This window comes from Myotis nattereri, assembly GCF_964212035.1.
Source record: "Myotis nattereri genome assembly, chromosome: 15".
Classification (NCBI taxonomy): domain Eukaryota; kingdom Metazoa; phylum Chordata; class Mammalia; order Chiroptera; family Vespertilionidae; genus Myotis; species Myotis nattereri.
This window is the reverse complement of record NC_138090.1, coordinates 51,245,553-51,260,803: the sequence shown is the minus strand read 5'-3', so window position 1 is coordinate 51,260,803 and position 15,251 is coordinate 51,245,553. Positions and strand designations below refer to the sequence as shown.

At 40.4% G+C, this 15,251-nt stretch overlaps 1 protein-coding gene across 1 annotated transcript; it reads right to left on the bottom strand.

The window, feature by feature from the left end:
- Positions 1–6,803: 6,803 nt before the first annotated feature.
- Positions 6,804–15,251, bottom strand: LOC308531009 (N-formyl peptide receptor 2-like). The gene is made up of 2 exons (XM_081107844.1): positions 15,206–15,251; positions 6,804–9,413 (listed from the first exon to the last, which is right to left on the bottom strand). Exon 2 carries the CDS (start codon positions 9,400–9,402, stop codon positions 8,350–8,352), a length of 1,053 nt encoding a protein of 350 aa, XP_080963970.1. The 5' UTR covers positions 9,403–9,413; positions 15,206–15,251; the 3' UTR covers positions 6,804–8,349.

Below are 15,251 nucleotides of genomic sequence, written 5' to 3'. Positions count from 1 at the left end.
CTGCGACGTGGCTATTCACATAGCTATATGAAACCTTGATTATAATTTAAAAAGCTAATGTATAAAGTAATTAAAGTAGATATCTTTATTTACAAAAGCAAAGCAAGTAAATTTAGTAAACTTATATGTCTGATTCATAAGGCGCAAACGCTACCCTATCTCCAGCCTACCCAAAACGCAGGCCGTTAGAGGCTTCTGCAATTAGAATTCCGTCTTAAATTTCTGCTGTTGGATTTTCAGAAATATTTTGCTACTTTATTTTGCCCTCCTTAGAGTCCAGAACCCTTATAACATTTAAAATATATGTATATAAGTAAAATATAGTTTTAATTTTTATTTAATTAAAGCTTTCCATGCAATTTCAAGTATATTAGATTGGCTACATTTAAAATATTTTCTTTCAGACGAGAGAACAAATTCCTTTTTGGATGACTCCAGGCCCTTGGAGTTCTCCAAGGATCATCCCTCAGTAATAGCCTTGAAATTTAACCTGGAAATACCATCAAATATATATTTAAAGATTATATACTTTTTCTAATTATTAAAAGATATTAATGAAATTTAAACTGTTTTTTGTATTAAAAATTTAGTTGGGATTATAGAATTAATCCTCCTTTTTAATTAGACCAATGAGCAACATATTTTGAATTCCTAATTATTTCAGAGAAAACACAAAAATTATTTTCTCAAAATTTCTATACTTTAGGCATTTTGTTATTACAACTAGATAATTTCTCCCAATTTAATTTGAATTCTAAGAAGCTTCAAATTTCAGGTGGCAAGTTAAATACTCAGCATTTCTCAGATTAGTAATACATTTATATTTTAAGGATGTATTACCAATAAAATACAAGCCATATTCAATTAACAGATTAAATTCTATCCTCTAGATTTTTTCTTTTTAAATGAGGTAAATTCAGGTTAATATTTCAGTATTTTTGTCATTTTAAAATATCCAGATATTTAATAATTTTTATTATTTAATTCAGCAATGTTCTAAAGTCTTAAGTTACCAAAGGCTTTGGAAAACTATGTTTCTGGTGAGAAGGCAGGGGCAGGGGATTTAAAAGCGCCACTTTTTTCTTTAGAGATAAGGTTTCTGTTGCCCTCACAGGCTTCTCTGGCTTCTCCGCTTCTGCAGGGAGAAGAGTGACTGGCCCTTTATCATCAACACGTTATCACTGAAAAGCTTTACCACAAAGTCTAATTTGCTTATAACTTCCTGCACATTAATGTAGCTGATTTCGCACATCATTCTACTGTCCCAGTCCTGCTAACATTTCATAAGATATTTGAGCATTCAGCCAGGTTTATCCTCCTCAGTCTCTTTAAAAGTCTTTGGCAAATGAGATACCGTGTTCCACAAGGAGAAACAGTTTGGTTGGAGGCAAGTTTTTCCCCTGCTGCTGAACTTTTTTCAAGTTTTGACCCACTCTTTACCACCATTCAGGACCTAATATGTACCTTCTTCAGGAAACCAAGAGTTATGTTCTATAATAACATGCAAAAACTGTAAGAGATTACCTTCTGAAACTTGAATTCCTTAAGCATGCAAATCAAAAATGTACAATAAAGTTTCTTACTTTTTAAGCCAAATTCTGCCCCATTAGCCTGGCTAAGGAAACGTTCCCACCCTGCTTACCGATCGCGACTTCTGCAGCTGATCGTGGGCTTTTGTGCGCAGTGAAATATCTCCCCACCTCTACGGTGAATTCTTTCCCACCTCTTTCCTCCATTTATTTGTTTCTTTTTTTAAATGTCACTATGGATTCAAAAGTTATTTTATTCACTGCTTCATCATCTTTGCTGTCATTGTTTTGAGCTCATATTTCCTCATATTTGGCCAATGCAAGTCCTATCAACTTGGCTTCTGTGTACTTTTTTAATCCTTACCTGAAGATATTTTTCCATTGATTTTTAGAGTGGAAGGGAGAGGAGAGAGAAGAGAGAGACATCAATCGGTTGCCTCCCGCACCTACCGGGATGCTCTGACCATTGAGAAACACTGGCCAGGACAACTTCTGTGTATTTTTGACATGTTCCAACCATTTTGTGAGTACTTTATTTTGGTCCAGGCGCCTTTATTTTCCTTGCCCCAGTGCTGGAATCAGTGATTTCTCCAAGGTGTCCTAGGTTTTTAAGATGCAGAATTGTATTTAGAAACAATGTTCAGGGTGCTAGATATCCCCCTTGCTACTGAGGTCATTGCTTTTTAGGCTCAGTGGACAGAGCTAGGAATCACACTCCTATATATCTCTGTGTATGTATATAACCATGAATCACACTGATAATTCTCATTTAAACCCAACACGTTGGACTCATCCTAGTCTTCCCCTTCTCCATGTTATTCCTCTATTCTTCAACAGTGTCAAGATCTTTCTCTCATTATTCTAAAAATATTTACTTATTTCCTCAGTCCCTAGAATACACAGAAAGGAATTTTAGAGTAGCTAATCCATACTTTGTGAAAAACTTACTCACTAGAGTTAATTTTCTTTTATAGTTATTTTTTGTCCCAAGTGTTGGGTGCAGAGTTAAAATACAGTGTTGAAAAGTTACTTTGACATTTTCCAAAATCACTTTGGTGTGGTTATGAATAATATATAGTTAAATTAGTTATTTTCTTTGTATATTCTATTTTAGAAATTTTCTACCCATGCTTGTTTATATTTATTTTTTGTGTGTGCAAAACATTAGCATGGCTCCAGCTGTCAAGACTATGCTGAAAGTTTTGTGTGTTTTTTTTCTCTCAATTTGTTCATGTGATGTATCACGTTTATTGATTTGCGGATATTGTACCATCCTTGCATCCCTGGGAGAAATCCTACTTGGTCATGGTGTATGATCTTTCTGATGTACTGCTGGATCCGATTTGCTAAGGTTTTGTTGAGGATTTTGGCATCTATGTTCATAAGGGATATTGGCCTGTAATTCTCTTTCATTGTGTTGTCTTTATCTGGTTTTGGTATGAGGATGATGCTGGCTTCAAAGAATGAGCTTGGAAGTGTTCCTTCCTCTTGAATTTTTTGGAATAGTCTGAGGAGGATAGGTTTTAGTTCTTCCTTGAATGTTTGGTAAAACTTCCCTGTGAAGCCGTCTGGCCCTGAGCTTTTGTTTGCTGGAAGCTTTTTGATGACTGCTTCAATTTCTTCCATAGTTATTGGCCTATTGAGATTTGTAGATTCTTCCTGATTGAGTTTTGGAAGGTTGTATTTTTCTAGGAATATGTCCATTTCCTCCAGGTTGTCTAGTTTGTTGGAGTAGAGTTGTTCATAGTATTTTTTAACAATCATTTGTATGTCTGTGGGGTCTGTTGTTATGCTGAAAGTTTTGTATAATTTTGTATACAAGTATTCAACAAAGAAATTCATGTGATTTTTTTTTAGTTTATATACTTTCCACAAAAAATTTCATACTTTCTGATTGGTGTTTTGAGATTCTTAGGATATATACCAAGAAGTCGGATCACTAGGTCAAAAGGCAATTCCATTTTTAAATTTTTGAGGAAATTCCATACTGTTTTCCACATTGGCTGCACCAGTCTGCATTCCCACCAGCAGTGCATGAGGGTTCCCTTTTCTCCACATCCTCGCCAGCACTTGTTGTTTGTTGATGTATTGATAGTAGCTATTCTGACAGGTGTGAGGTGATACCTCATTGTAGTTTTAATTTATATTTCTCTGATGATTAGTGATGTTGAGCATCCTAATATATATAAAGAGCTAGGTGCTGTCATGACCAAACGGGCGACCAGTCACCATGGACCAGTCACCATGAAGTGCTTGGAACATCTCTCGGTCCCCACCCTTGTCCCCCATCCCCGGAGCCGCTCACCATGAGAGAGGACTGGTGGCAGGGCGAGACTGGGGACTGTTGAGCGGTGGTGGCAGGCCGTGAGCTTAGCAGAGCAGTAACCTGGGCAGCAGTGAGTTTCGCGAAGCAAGCAGTTGGAGGATGCGGGTAGGCCCCTGGAGCAGGGCATCACGGAGCGTGCCTGGGCAGGGAGCTTCACATGGCGTCCCAGGGCGGCAGAGGCCATGCGACGGAGGCCAGGTTAGGCCTAGGGACGCTAACCACGCACGATTTCGTGTGCACTGGGCCGCTAGTATTTTCATATGTCTATTGGCCATCAGTACGCCCTCTGAAGTGTCTATTTTTTAATTGGCTTCTTTGTATGTTTTTTACTCATTTTTTAATTGAATTGTTTGTATGTTTTTTGGTGTTGAGTTTTATAAGTTCTGTGTTTTTTTTTATGAAAATGCTTAATCAAATTTGAATACAGAGTGGAAAGGAACAAAAAAGAGGAAAAGAAAGAAAATAAATTTCGTTGTGTTTGGGAGAAGACGTGATGAGGAATAAGGTGGGATAATTTGTTTTGGTGAAGCCGGGGGACATTGTCCAATTGGACAGACAAGTAGGTAAGGTTTTCTGCTGGGGTCCAACCCCAGCAGGTCCAGGGGTCCCCAAAGGTGTGGATGGAGTCGGCAAAGAGGGAAAGACTCAGAGGGAGTGTTCAGTTGATCAGCAGCCTAGCGAGGATCTCTAGCCAAGTTCTGGTTAGGATCTCCAGCCAAGTTCTGGCCAGGATCTCCAGCCAGGTTCTGTGTCCATGTTCTCTTGCTAGGTTCTCCAGCCAGGTTCTCCAGGTTCTCCAGCCAGGTTCTGTCCAGGTTCTCCAGCCAGGTTCAGTCACCAGGTTCTAGTCAGGTTCTCTTGCCATGTTCTATCCAGGTTCTGTAGCCAGGTTCTGTCTCTAGGTTCTTCAGCCTGGTTCTGTCGCTAGGTTCTGTCTCTAGGTTATGTCTATAAGTTCTGTATATATATTTTTAGAATATATTTTATTGATTTTTTACAGAGAGGAAGGGAGAGAGATAGTTAGAAACATCGATGAAAGAGAAACATCGATCAGCTGCCTCCTACACATCTCCTACTGGGGATGTGCCCGCAAACCAGGTACATGCCCTTGACCGGAATCAAACCTGGGACCTTTCAGTCCACAGCCTGATACTCTATCCACTGAGCCAAACCGGTTTCTGCAAGTTCTTTATAGTTTTTTTGGATATTAACCCCTTATCAGATGTATCATTGGCGAACCTAACCCACATTTAAAAAATACTCCCCAAGCAATCCTGCTGGAGTATTAGTTGTAGATCAACATGTGGGAAACAGGTACCTAGATGGTGTTTGGAGCTGGGTGAGGCCTGAGATGGGAATGTGAGAAAAAATATCCTTGTTCAATCCTCAGTGTCTCCAAATTAGGAAACATTTACACTTTACTCGGATTTTCTTTATCTAGTAGCAGTGGTAATTCTTAGGGTGGGATGAGATAACAGGAGAGATCTCCAGACTCTTCCTGTATGTTCTCAGCTGAAGGGGACTTCCTGGATTTAAAAAGTACAAAGCTTCTATTCCAGTGGTTCTCAACCTTCCTAATGCCGCGACCCTTTAATACAGGTCCTCATGTTGTTGTGGTGACCCCCAATTTCATTGTTACAAATTGAACATAATGAAAGCATAGTGATTAATCACAAAAACAATATGTAATTATATATGTGTTTTCCGATGGTCTTAGGCAGCCCCTGTGAAAGGGTCGTTCGACTCCCAAAGGGGTCGTGACCCCCAGGTTGAGAACCGCTGTTCAGAGGCACATAGAAACCACTCTAGGTGGCTCACAGGGAAATTAATGAAGCATTCCTAGAGCTTCTCTCCCAGTGAGGTCATGAAGCTGAGGCTGAGGCAAGACTTCCATTTCCTTGTTTTGCGTTTTAGCCACAAGGTGGAGCTCGGTTTCTGATAAGTTTGTTTTCATTAGCCCTGGACATACTGAAGCTGGTCAGCCAGGATTGTTTGCTAAGACTGCCTTTGCCCGGTCTGCTCCCTGTCCTAGTAAGTGCAAATGTAGAGAATTGCAGTGTTGATATGAATGGGTTGCCTGCTTCAAGCAGCCTGAATCCAGAAGCTATGAAGCTCTCCTGCTATTAAGGAAAAAGGAGCTAAATTTGATGGAACTATTTTTTTTTTTAAATGTGGACTAGAACAACCCCAAGGGGAAAAATGGATAAAAGATAAACATGAAGATCAGTACATTTTTGTAAAAGAAACAACCATGTACCACCAGCAAGTGAAGACATCAGTACTCCACAAGCCATCAGCCACAACCTGCTTTTCCTAATCACCTTTCCTCCTTCCGTCCACTTGTAACCACTATCTTGACTATTGTGGTGACCAATTCATCACTTTTCCCTTATAATTTTACTACATGGTGACATATCCCTAACCTGTATAGTGTAACTTTTAAAAAATATAAATGGAATTATGCTATCTATACGCTGTTGTGTCTTATTTTCTCAAGATGATATCTAAGATTCATTTGTATAGATGTAGGGTTTTTTAAATTTAAAAATGTATATTTTTATTGATTTCAGGGAGGAAGGGAGAGGGAGAGAGAAATAGAAACATCAGTGATGAGAGAATCATCAATTGGCTGCCACCTGCATGCCCCCTACTGGGAATGGAGCCCTCAACCTGGGCATGTGCCCTTGTGCTGGCAGTGGCAGCAGCAGAGATGTGATGGGGGCATCGCCTTCCCCTGATTGCCAGGTTGCCTCCCACCCCTGAGGGCTCCTGGACTGTGAGAGGGGGCAGGCTGGGCTGAGGGACACCCCCCTCCAGTGCATGAATTTTATACACCGGGCCTCTAGTATATATATACTTTTTTTTGCCAATAAATTAGGAAAGCATTTTATACAATAAAGGGGAATTTGTGAGTGATTATTTGAAGAAAGCAAGAAAAGAGACCGAGTACCATTATGGATTGATTTTATTTCAAAACACAGTCATCAATCAACAGCCAGAGTACTTTATTTGAAATAGAAAGTCAAAATCTGAGGTGGTCATAAAAATTTAAACAGAATGAGGATTTGTAAAAATTGTGGGCATGGGGATAAGAGTTCACTGGACATGGCTCAATTCATGACATGAGTGTAGAGATAATTTTAATTGGACATCAAAGATTCTCACTTGACACCTGCATGATACTGTTTATTGTTTCATTAATTCAATAACTACATATTAAGTATCTGTCACATATCAGATACTATTTTACACATTGGTTATCATGATTCATTAGAGAACAGACAGACCAGATCCCTGCCCTCAGAGAGCTTATATTGTCATTATGTAAAGGAGGCCATACCATTACTGTAAATAGTTATACTGTTTCATGCCAATACATTTGATAGTTTGTATGAAATGCTAAATTTTTTGAAAGTCACAGTTGATTAAAACTGACAGGAATAGAAAAATCTGGAGGTTGTAACCACTACTCAAGTAATAGAGCCTGTTATTAAACCGTTCTCATAAAAAAAACCCCAAACCCAAATGGCTTCACTGGTAAATTTCTCTAAACATTTATAAAGATATAACACCAGAGAAAAGAATCAGGGAATCACTTCCCAGCTCTTTCCAGGAGGCCAATATAAGTTGGTGTAAAACCTGACACAGGCATTAGAGGAAAGCAAAAGAACAGACCAATCTTCACATAAACATGAATGCAGAATTCCAAACCAGTCAAGTAAGATTTATTAGAAATATATAAAATACATCATGAGCAAGTCTGGCTTATTCTAGGAATACAAGGCTACTTTAACATTCAGAAATGAATATAATCACTGAGCCAGTGTAGCTCAGTGGTTGAGCATCAACCTATGAGCCAGGAGGTTATGGTTTGATTCCCAGTCAGACCACATGCCTGGGGTGCAGGCTCAATTCCCAGTCAATGATTCTCTCTCATCATTGATCTTTCTACCTCTCTCTCTCTCTCTTCCTCTCTGAAATCAATAAGAATATGATAAAAAATATAATTTATGATGCAAATGAAAGGAAAATATAATATGATCATCTTAACAATTTCAGAAATGCATTTGATACAATGCAGTAGCAAGTCATGATTTAAAAAGGAAGAAACTCTTACAAGCTGGGTATAGAAAAAGAATTCTGTAGTCTGATAAGAAATGCTTACAAAACAGCCATAGCAAGCATCTTACTAGACGGTGAAGTACCAAAGTTGTCCCCTTAATATACTGTCTCATCTAAGCTCTAGATGCCCCATCCCTCTTTCTCTTCTCTACCCTTGTACTATTTACCACCTCCACTAACCGCAGGGTATATGCTGTGGTGCCAAAGCCATAAATGACAGAAATAATACCCATAAGTCCATTTCTTCCGACCATTCTGAGGGCACCATAGTAGTTGTCATGATGAGTGGCTCATTGTGACCCAAGGTAATATGAAGCTGGAATCGGGATCAGGGTAGGAACAGGCAGAGCTTGAAAATGTCCTCCTGCCTCCTCACATTGCCTGTAACTCAGCCTCTGCAGGAGGTGAAGCAGATTTGGTTGTTGTATCACTGGCTGGGGCTGAGTCCTCGGTCATGGCCCTCTCCAGGCTGGCAGGCAGAGAGTGGATCAGTGTCTTTCGGAAGTCTTGGCCAATGAAGACATAGAGCATTGGGTTGAGGCAGCTGTTGAAGAAGGCCAAGGATCTCACTGGGTTAAGCAGGATGGCAAGGACTTTGTACTCACTCCTGAACAATATCTCTCTGAGCCAAACTGTGTGCAGAAGGGCAACCAGTTGAAAGGGGAACCAACAAACAAAGAAGGAAGCCACAACAGCAGTGAGAACCCGTAAGGAACGGCTGGAATTAAGCATGCCTTTTTTAGAGAGCTTCACAGCAATGAGCCCGTAGCAGATAGCGACGATGCACATTGGCATAGTGAAGCCAATGACAAACCGGATGACCCCTCTAGCTGTCAGCACGGTGATGATCACCTTCAGCAACTTTTCAGGGGTGTCAGCCCACGGCGCAAAGTTGAAAGTACAGTACACATTCCCACTGATATTTATTGTAGTCTGGAAGATGAAAATTTGCAAGGTAAGAACTAGTGCAAGAATCCAGGGTACAATGATCAGTTTTGTAGCCAGACTTACACTGCGGTGGTTCTGGGCCCAGACTGGGTGCAGGACACAAATACAGCGATCCAGAGCAATGAAAGCAATGAGGAAGACACTTCCAAACAAGTTAATGTCCACTACAATGTAAATTAACTTGCATAGGAACCAGCCAAAAGGCCATTGTTCTTTCATGATACTTGACACCATGAGGAATGGTAGAGTGGCCAGGAAAGAGAAATCAGCTAAGGCCAAGTTCAGGTAACACAAGGTGGTGACTGTGCGTGCCATCCGGAATCCAGCCACCCAGATCACAAGCCCATTGCCCAGGATGCCGAGAACAAAGGCGATCCCTTGAACCACCAATGAGACAATCTGCACAACAGTGTAGCCAGTAGACTCATGGAGCATCTCATCAGATGTATTCAGAGAGATGGAGAAGTTGGCTTCCATCTTGCCCACACCTGAAACATTTCAACAGTGGGAATTTATCAGCTGTGAAAATATCAGGCCAACATCAACTTTCACTATAGCTTCCTCTCCAAATAAGATACGCACTCTACTGAACCTTGTAGCTAGTCACTATAAATTTGACAGACTCTTGGCTGTTCCTTTGGGAAAGGATAGTTCTCCATATTCCCACAATTATTAACATACATTCCACCTATTAGGTTAATTACTTAATCAAGAGTGTTACAAGGCTTCTGTCCCTCAGCAGAATCCTGAGCTGAGGGTGTATAAACAACAGAAAATCAATGGGAGGCATCTTGGGCACAGTGAGGGAGCACTAGACTCAGCATGAGTGTGGTCACAACTCTTCCACCCATGACTCAATGCATAGATGCTGGCAGGCTCTGCAACCTCTTCCAGCCTCAGCTTCTCACAGACTCCCAGCTTCTATTCCTCTTCCTGTGAGAAACCTTGACCTACTATGGTGTTCGTCTCACCACAACTCCCCTCACATGGCTCTTGAGGATTGCATTGGTGAATATGTTGTTAGTTTTAGAGTGTGGTTTGAGTTTATAGTCGAAGAGGATGTTGGATAGTTACTGGTGATATGTAGTAATATGTTACATCCTGTGTATTCTGTGCTAGAAGAGGTCAGATAAGGGGGCCCTGCTCTACATTCAACCCTCTGTGTTGTTTTTATTTTTATATTTTATTGATTTTTCCACAGAGAGGGGGGGAGAGAGGGATAGAGAGTTAGAAACATCGATGAGAGAGAAACATCCATCAGCTGCCTCCTGCATGCCCCCTACTGGGGATGTGCCCGCAACCACTGAGCCAAACCAGTTAGGGCTCAACCCTCTGTTTTTTATTGTTTGTTTGATATGCAGCTCTTCTCCATTTGGGATGCAAAGAATTTTCACCCACTGTATAGCTTCATTGTCTTGTGACATAAAGAATATGAGATTAATAGATTTAGTTAATATTTGTGGGGGTTTTATTAGAGACCAGGTATTATATTTAGTGGTGATCTAGTTACCTATGTAGGGATCTAGTTTGACCTTCATCAACTCTATATAATGTCCATTGTTTCCAGTTTTCATAAGAACAAATTGGCCCTAACCGGTTTGTCTCAGTGGATAGAGCATCAGCCTGCAGACTCAAGGGTCCCAGGTTCGGTTCTGGTCAAGGGCATATACCTTGGTTGCAGGCACATCCCTGGTGGGGGGTGTGCAGGAGGCAGCTGATCGATGTTTCTGTCTCATTGATGTTTCTAGCTCTCTATCCCTCTCCCTTCCTCTCTGTAAAAAATCAATAAAAAATATACATTAAAAAAAAGAATAAATTGATATTCTGAGCAATTAGAAGACGTGTAGAAGTCACTTAGCAGGTAAGGGGTAGAGGAAGGACTTGGAATCCAGCCTGATCTGTCTTCAAGTCCTTCCTTCACTACACAGCTGTGACAGACATTGCTGGATTCTTTTCCAACATCTGTTCCCCAATTTTTCTTTGCTAAGCAAACCCAATTTTGAGAACTTTTCAGGGAAGATGTCTCTCAATTTTGGGGGTGCCTATGTACATTTAATGCTTGTAATAATGTTGCATGACATCCATTTTGAGCCCTCTTCACCAAGGGGAAACTATGGCCCAAGGCTTTCAGCAGTTTGTTCACCATCATGAGCCCAGCCAGTCAGTATACAACAGTCTTTGAAAACCAGACTGAACCAATTCCAGAGCCACGGCCTTTTCCTCTGTAAATACTGCCTTCCAAGATTACCTGGAGATGACCATAACCTAGCATGACAATTTGCCTCAATCCTCCCTGTTCATTCTTCTTTCCTTCCTTTGTCTTCACTCATCACTTTTACCGAATCTTCTATGGGATACTGCTTAATGTAGTGCAGGGTTTCTCAACCTTGGCAACACTAACATTTGCGACTGGCTAATTCTTTGTTGTGGGGGACTGTCTTGTACATTGTTGGATGTTTAGCAGCATCCCTGGCCTCTAGATATTACTACATATTATCAAATAGATGCCATTAGCAGCATCCTTCTGTTGTGACAACCAAAAGTCTCTGCAGACACTGTGAAATGTCCCCTGGGGAAAAGTCACCCCAGTTGAGAGTCAGTGTTATAGTGTAGTGCTGGGCTCAGGACTTAAGTCAATCTGTATTCTAATCTCCTCTCTGACATCTTCTTTGAAGGTCTGTTTCCTCCTTTACAGAATGATGTGATTTTGTGGTTAGTGTGGTTTGTAGGTGAAGATTAGATGAGAATAAACATGGAAATATTTTAGGCTGAACCGACTGCCTTTAACATACGGGAACTCTTGGTGCTCACCAGCCTCTGTCCTGTGTCTTGAGATTCAGTCCTGGTTTATACATTGTAGAAGCTCAAATTCAGGTCAAGACAATGCTCATAATAACCGTAATGACTACTTATGACATTTTCACGTGCCAAGAGCTCCTCTTTTAACTCTCACCACAACTCTCATGGCTTTTGAGGATTACATGCATGAATATGTTTTAAGCACTAAGAATATTTTGCGACTTTGTAAATATGGAATCATAGTGGCTATAATTAGTATAACCATTGTACAGATGAGGAAGTGAAGGCTTAAACTGGTCACATTAATTGTTTGAAACTTCCATTTAGAAAGAAGCAGAGCCCGCATTTGAGCTCAGGCAGATGGCTTCCACCAGAAATGTGCTCTTAACTTTCTCCCACCTCATATTCCTTAAACAGGGTCAGTTTCTTTCTACCCACCCACTCAGCAGCTCACAGTTCAGTCAGGAGCTAGAATGTGCTCAATAATGTCTAAAACATTGGTTTAAAATATGCTGATACAACAGAGAAGGATGATTGTGCAATGGCAGGTGGAGAAAGGTCATTGAGGCAAAGCTGTGAAATTATGAGCCCACTCAATAAGGGTGGAGGAGAGCCTGTGATCCACAGATGATGCACCGATGGATTATGATGGCTGCTATTTGGTGACTCATAAAAGGTGTCCTTCACAGTACAGTTTATCAACTCCTGTGAAGCCATCCTTGCTTTCGATAAATATCATCCATCCATGTTCCTGGCAGAGGAAGTGACCTGCCCAGTGTCTAAATTATTAAGGGTAACTGGATTTATGACCACAGATTTCAGAAGTTTCCTATTACTTTACTCTGTTTCTTCATCATGTTCCCATTTTCATGCTTTGAAATAATTGTTTCAGTTCTGCTTCCTCCTAAAACTTAACATTTTCTCAATTCCCGCTCTCACTTAATGCCCTTGCCTCATATTTTAATGAGACTATGCTAGTAGTTATTTATGACCTTTTTAGCCTTCTCTCAAGCAAACCCTGTAAATCTACCCGCATCTGTTTTAGTGAATAGAGTTCTTATTCATTCCAGTTCATACAATGAGTAAATCAGGAGTTCTTGTTCATTCCCTCTTCAAGTTTGCTCTGGATCTCTCTCTCTGTCTCACCTTTCCAAGAATTACTCTCCAGCAGTATCACTATTCTTTTCTGCCAAAACATCCCCGAGATTTTCTTTCTACTAAATCATTCTATGCCACAAACATGATCATATATCCCCTTCCTTCACAAAGCACCCGCCCTTGGCCCATGTTCCTTCCGGCTTCAGCCCTGTGCTCTCAAGAAAATTCTTTCAGTGAATTTTGTCACCTCAGCTTTTCTCCTAAACTTCTGAAAACTGACTGAGGTCCTGAGCACTCCATAGACCAGTGATGGTGAACCTATGACACGTGTGTCAGAGGTGACATGCGAACTCATTTTTTTGGTTGATTTTTCTTTGTTAAATGGCATTTAAATATATAAACTAAATCTCAGAAATATAAGTCTTTGTTTTACTATGGTTGCAAATATCAAAAAATTTCTCTATGTGACACAGCACCAGAGTTAACTTAGGGTTTTTCAAAATGCTGACACGCCGAGCTCAAAAGGTTCGCCATCACTGCCATAGACTGGGCTCCCCGTAAGAAGGCCTATGGCCTTCATGTCACCGCTCCGGTGGTGCCTTCTCAGTTCTTATCGTGATATCTCCGTGATGTAGGATGCCATAAGTCCTTTCCTCCTTCTTAAACCACATTTCCATATGCCTTTAGAATAATCAGTGGTTCTCAGCCTTCCTAATGCTTTGACCCTTTAATACAATTCCTCATATTGTGGTGACCCCCAACTATAAAATTATTTTCGTTGCTACTTCATAACTGTAATTTTGCTACTGTTATGAATCGTAATGTAAATATCCGATATGCAGGATGTATTTTCAGGGGTCGCGGCCCACAGATTGAGAACCACTGCTTTAGATGATAAAATGTACATACAACAAACTCTTGGTTGTCTTTATAGACCACCTCATCTCAGACCAATTTTCTAGCTTTATTTTTTAACATTTTTTATTGATTGCAAAGAGGAAGGTAGAGGGGAGAGAAAAATAGAACCATCAATGATGAGAGAAAATCATTGATCGACTGCCTCCTGCACGCCCCCTACTGGGGATCGAGCCCACAACCCAGGCATGTGCTGTTGAATGGAATCGAACCTGGGACCCTTCAGACTGCAGGCTAATGCTCTATCCACTGAGCCGAACCGGGCAGGGCCAATTTATTAGCTTTTTCTCCTTCCAAACCTCACATTGCCTAGATCAAACTCTTAATTCTTCCATCCTCCCAAATCTGTCCCTCTCAATATTCTGTGTTTATTTGGAACTTAAGCATTCAGTTGTTAAATCTCTACCAGTAAATCTGACACATCCTTGAATCCCCTTTCCATGACCGTCCCATCCAAGTCAATCAATTCTGTCTACTAAGTAACTGGAACAATTTTTATCACCATTCACTTTTGTCCATAGACCTTGTCTGGTTGCAGATTTGCACAAACCTTCCAAATACCTTGTTCTTGCTTCTGATGCTGCGCCCCCACACCCAATCCATTCTCTCTCTGCATAAAGCCAAATGATATTTTATAAACACAAATCATACCATGACATTATTCTGCTCAACACCCTCCAATGGCTTCCAAACTCCTAACTCACGCTTATCAAGTTCTCCTGGATCTGGCTGTGTATTCCTCACATACCTACTATCCTCTCAGACAGTGTTATGGATCCACACTGAATTCTTTGATTTCGTGAACTTGCCACGCTTATTGCCATATCAGGACTTTTGCATCCTCTCGTCCTTCTGCCTACTTTGCCCTTTTATTCAAGCTTCTCGCATCTGGCTCTTTCTGAATATTGCTATCTCAGCTTAGATATTATATTCTCAGAGAGATCCCGCCTGATGCGTAGTTCAAAGCAGCTATTCCAGGAACGGCCTATATCATCAGGACTGTCCTTGTTTATTTGTCCATTCATTTGTTTTTTATTCAAAATACCCTGCACATTAGTACATATGCTACAGAAGACTACATATTTCATTCAATGCTGTATCCCTATATTTATGTTGTCCAATAGAACCAGAGTTGTGAGCCTCATCTGTGACTTTAAATTTTGTTAATGTAAACAAAATAAATTTTAATAATATATATTTTTAACTCAACACATAGAGACTATCATTTGAGCATAACCAATCTGAGAATTTTCAATGAGACATTTTCTCTTCCTTTTTTATATTAAGTTTTTGAATATATGAAATTCATTTTTTACTACACTCATCTCAGGTCAGACTAGCAAGAACTCAATAGTCATATGTGGCAAGTGGATTCTTATTGGACAGTCCAGCTCTAGAGCTCAGGAGGTATCTGCCACATAATAGATACTCTCATAACAATTTTTAAATTCTCAGGCTTGGAACTTACCAGCAGCTGCAACCGGTTCCTGTGGCCAGTTCCTGTCTTCCTGTGG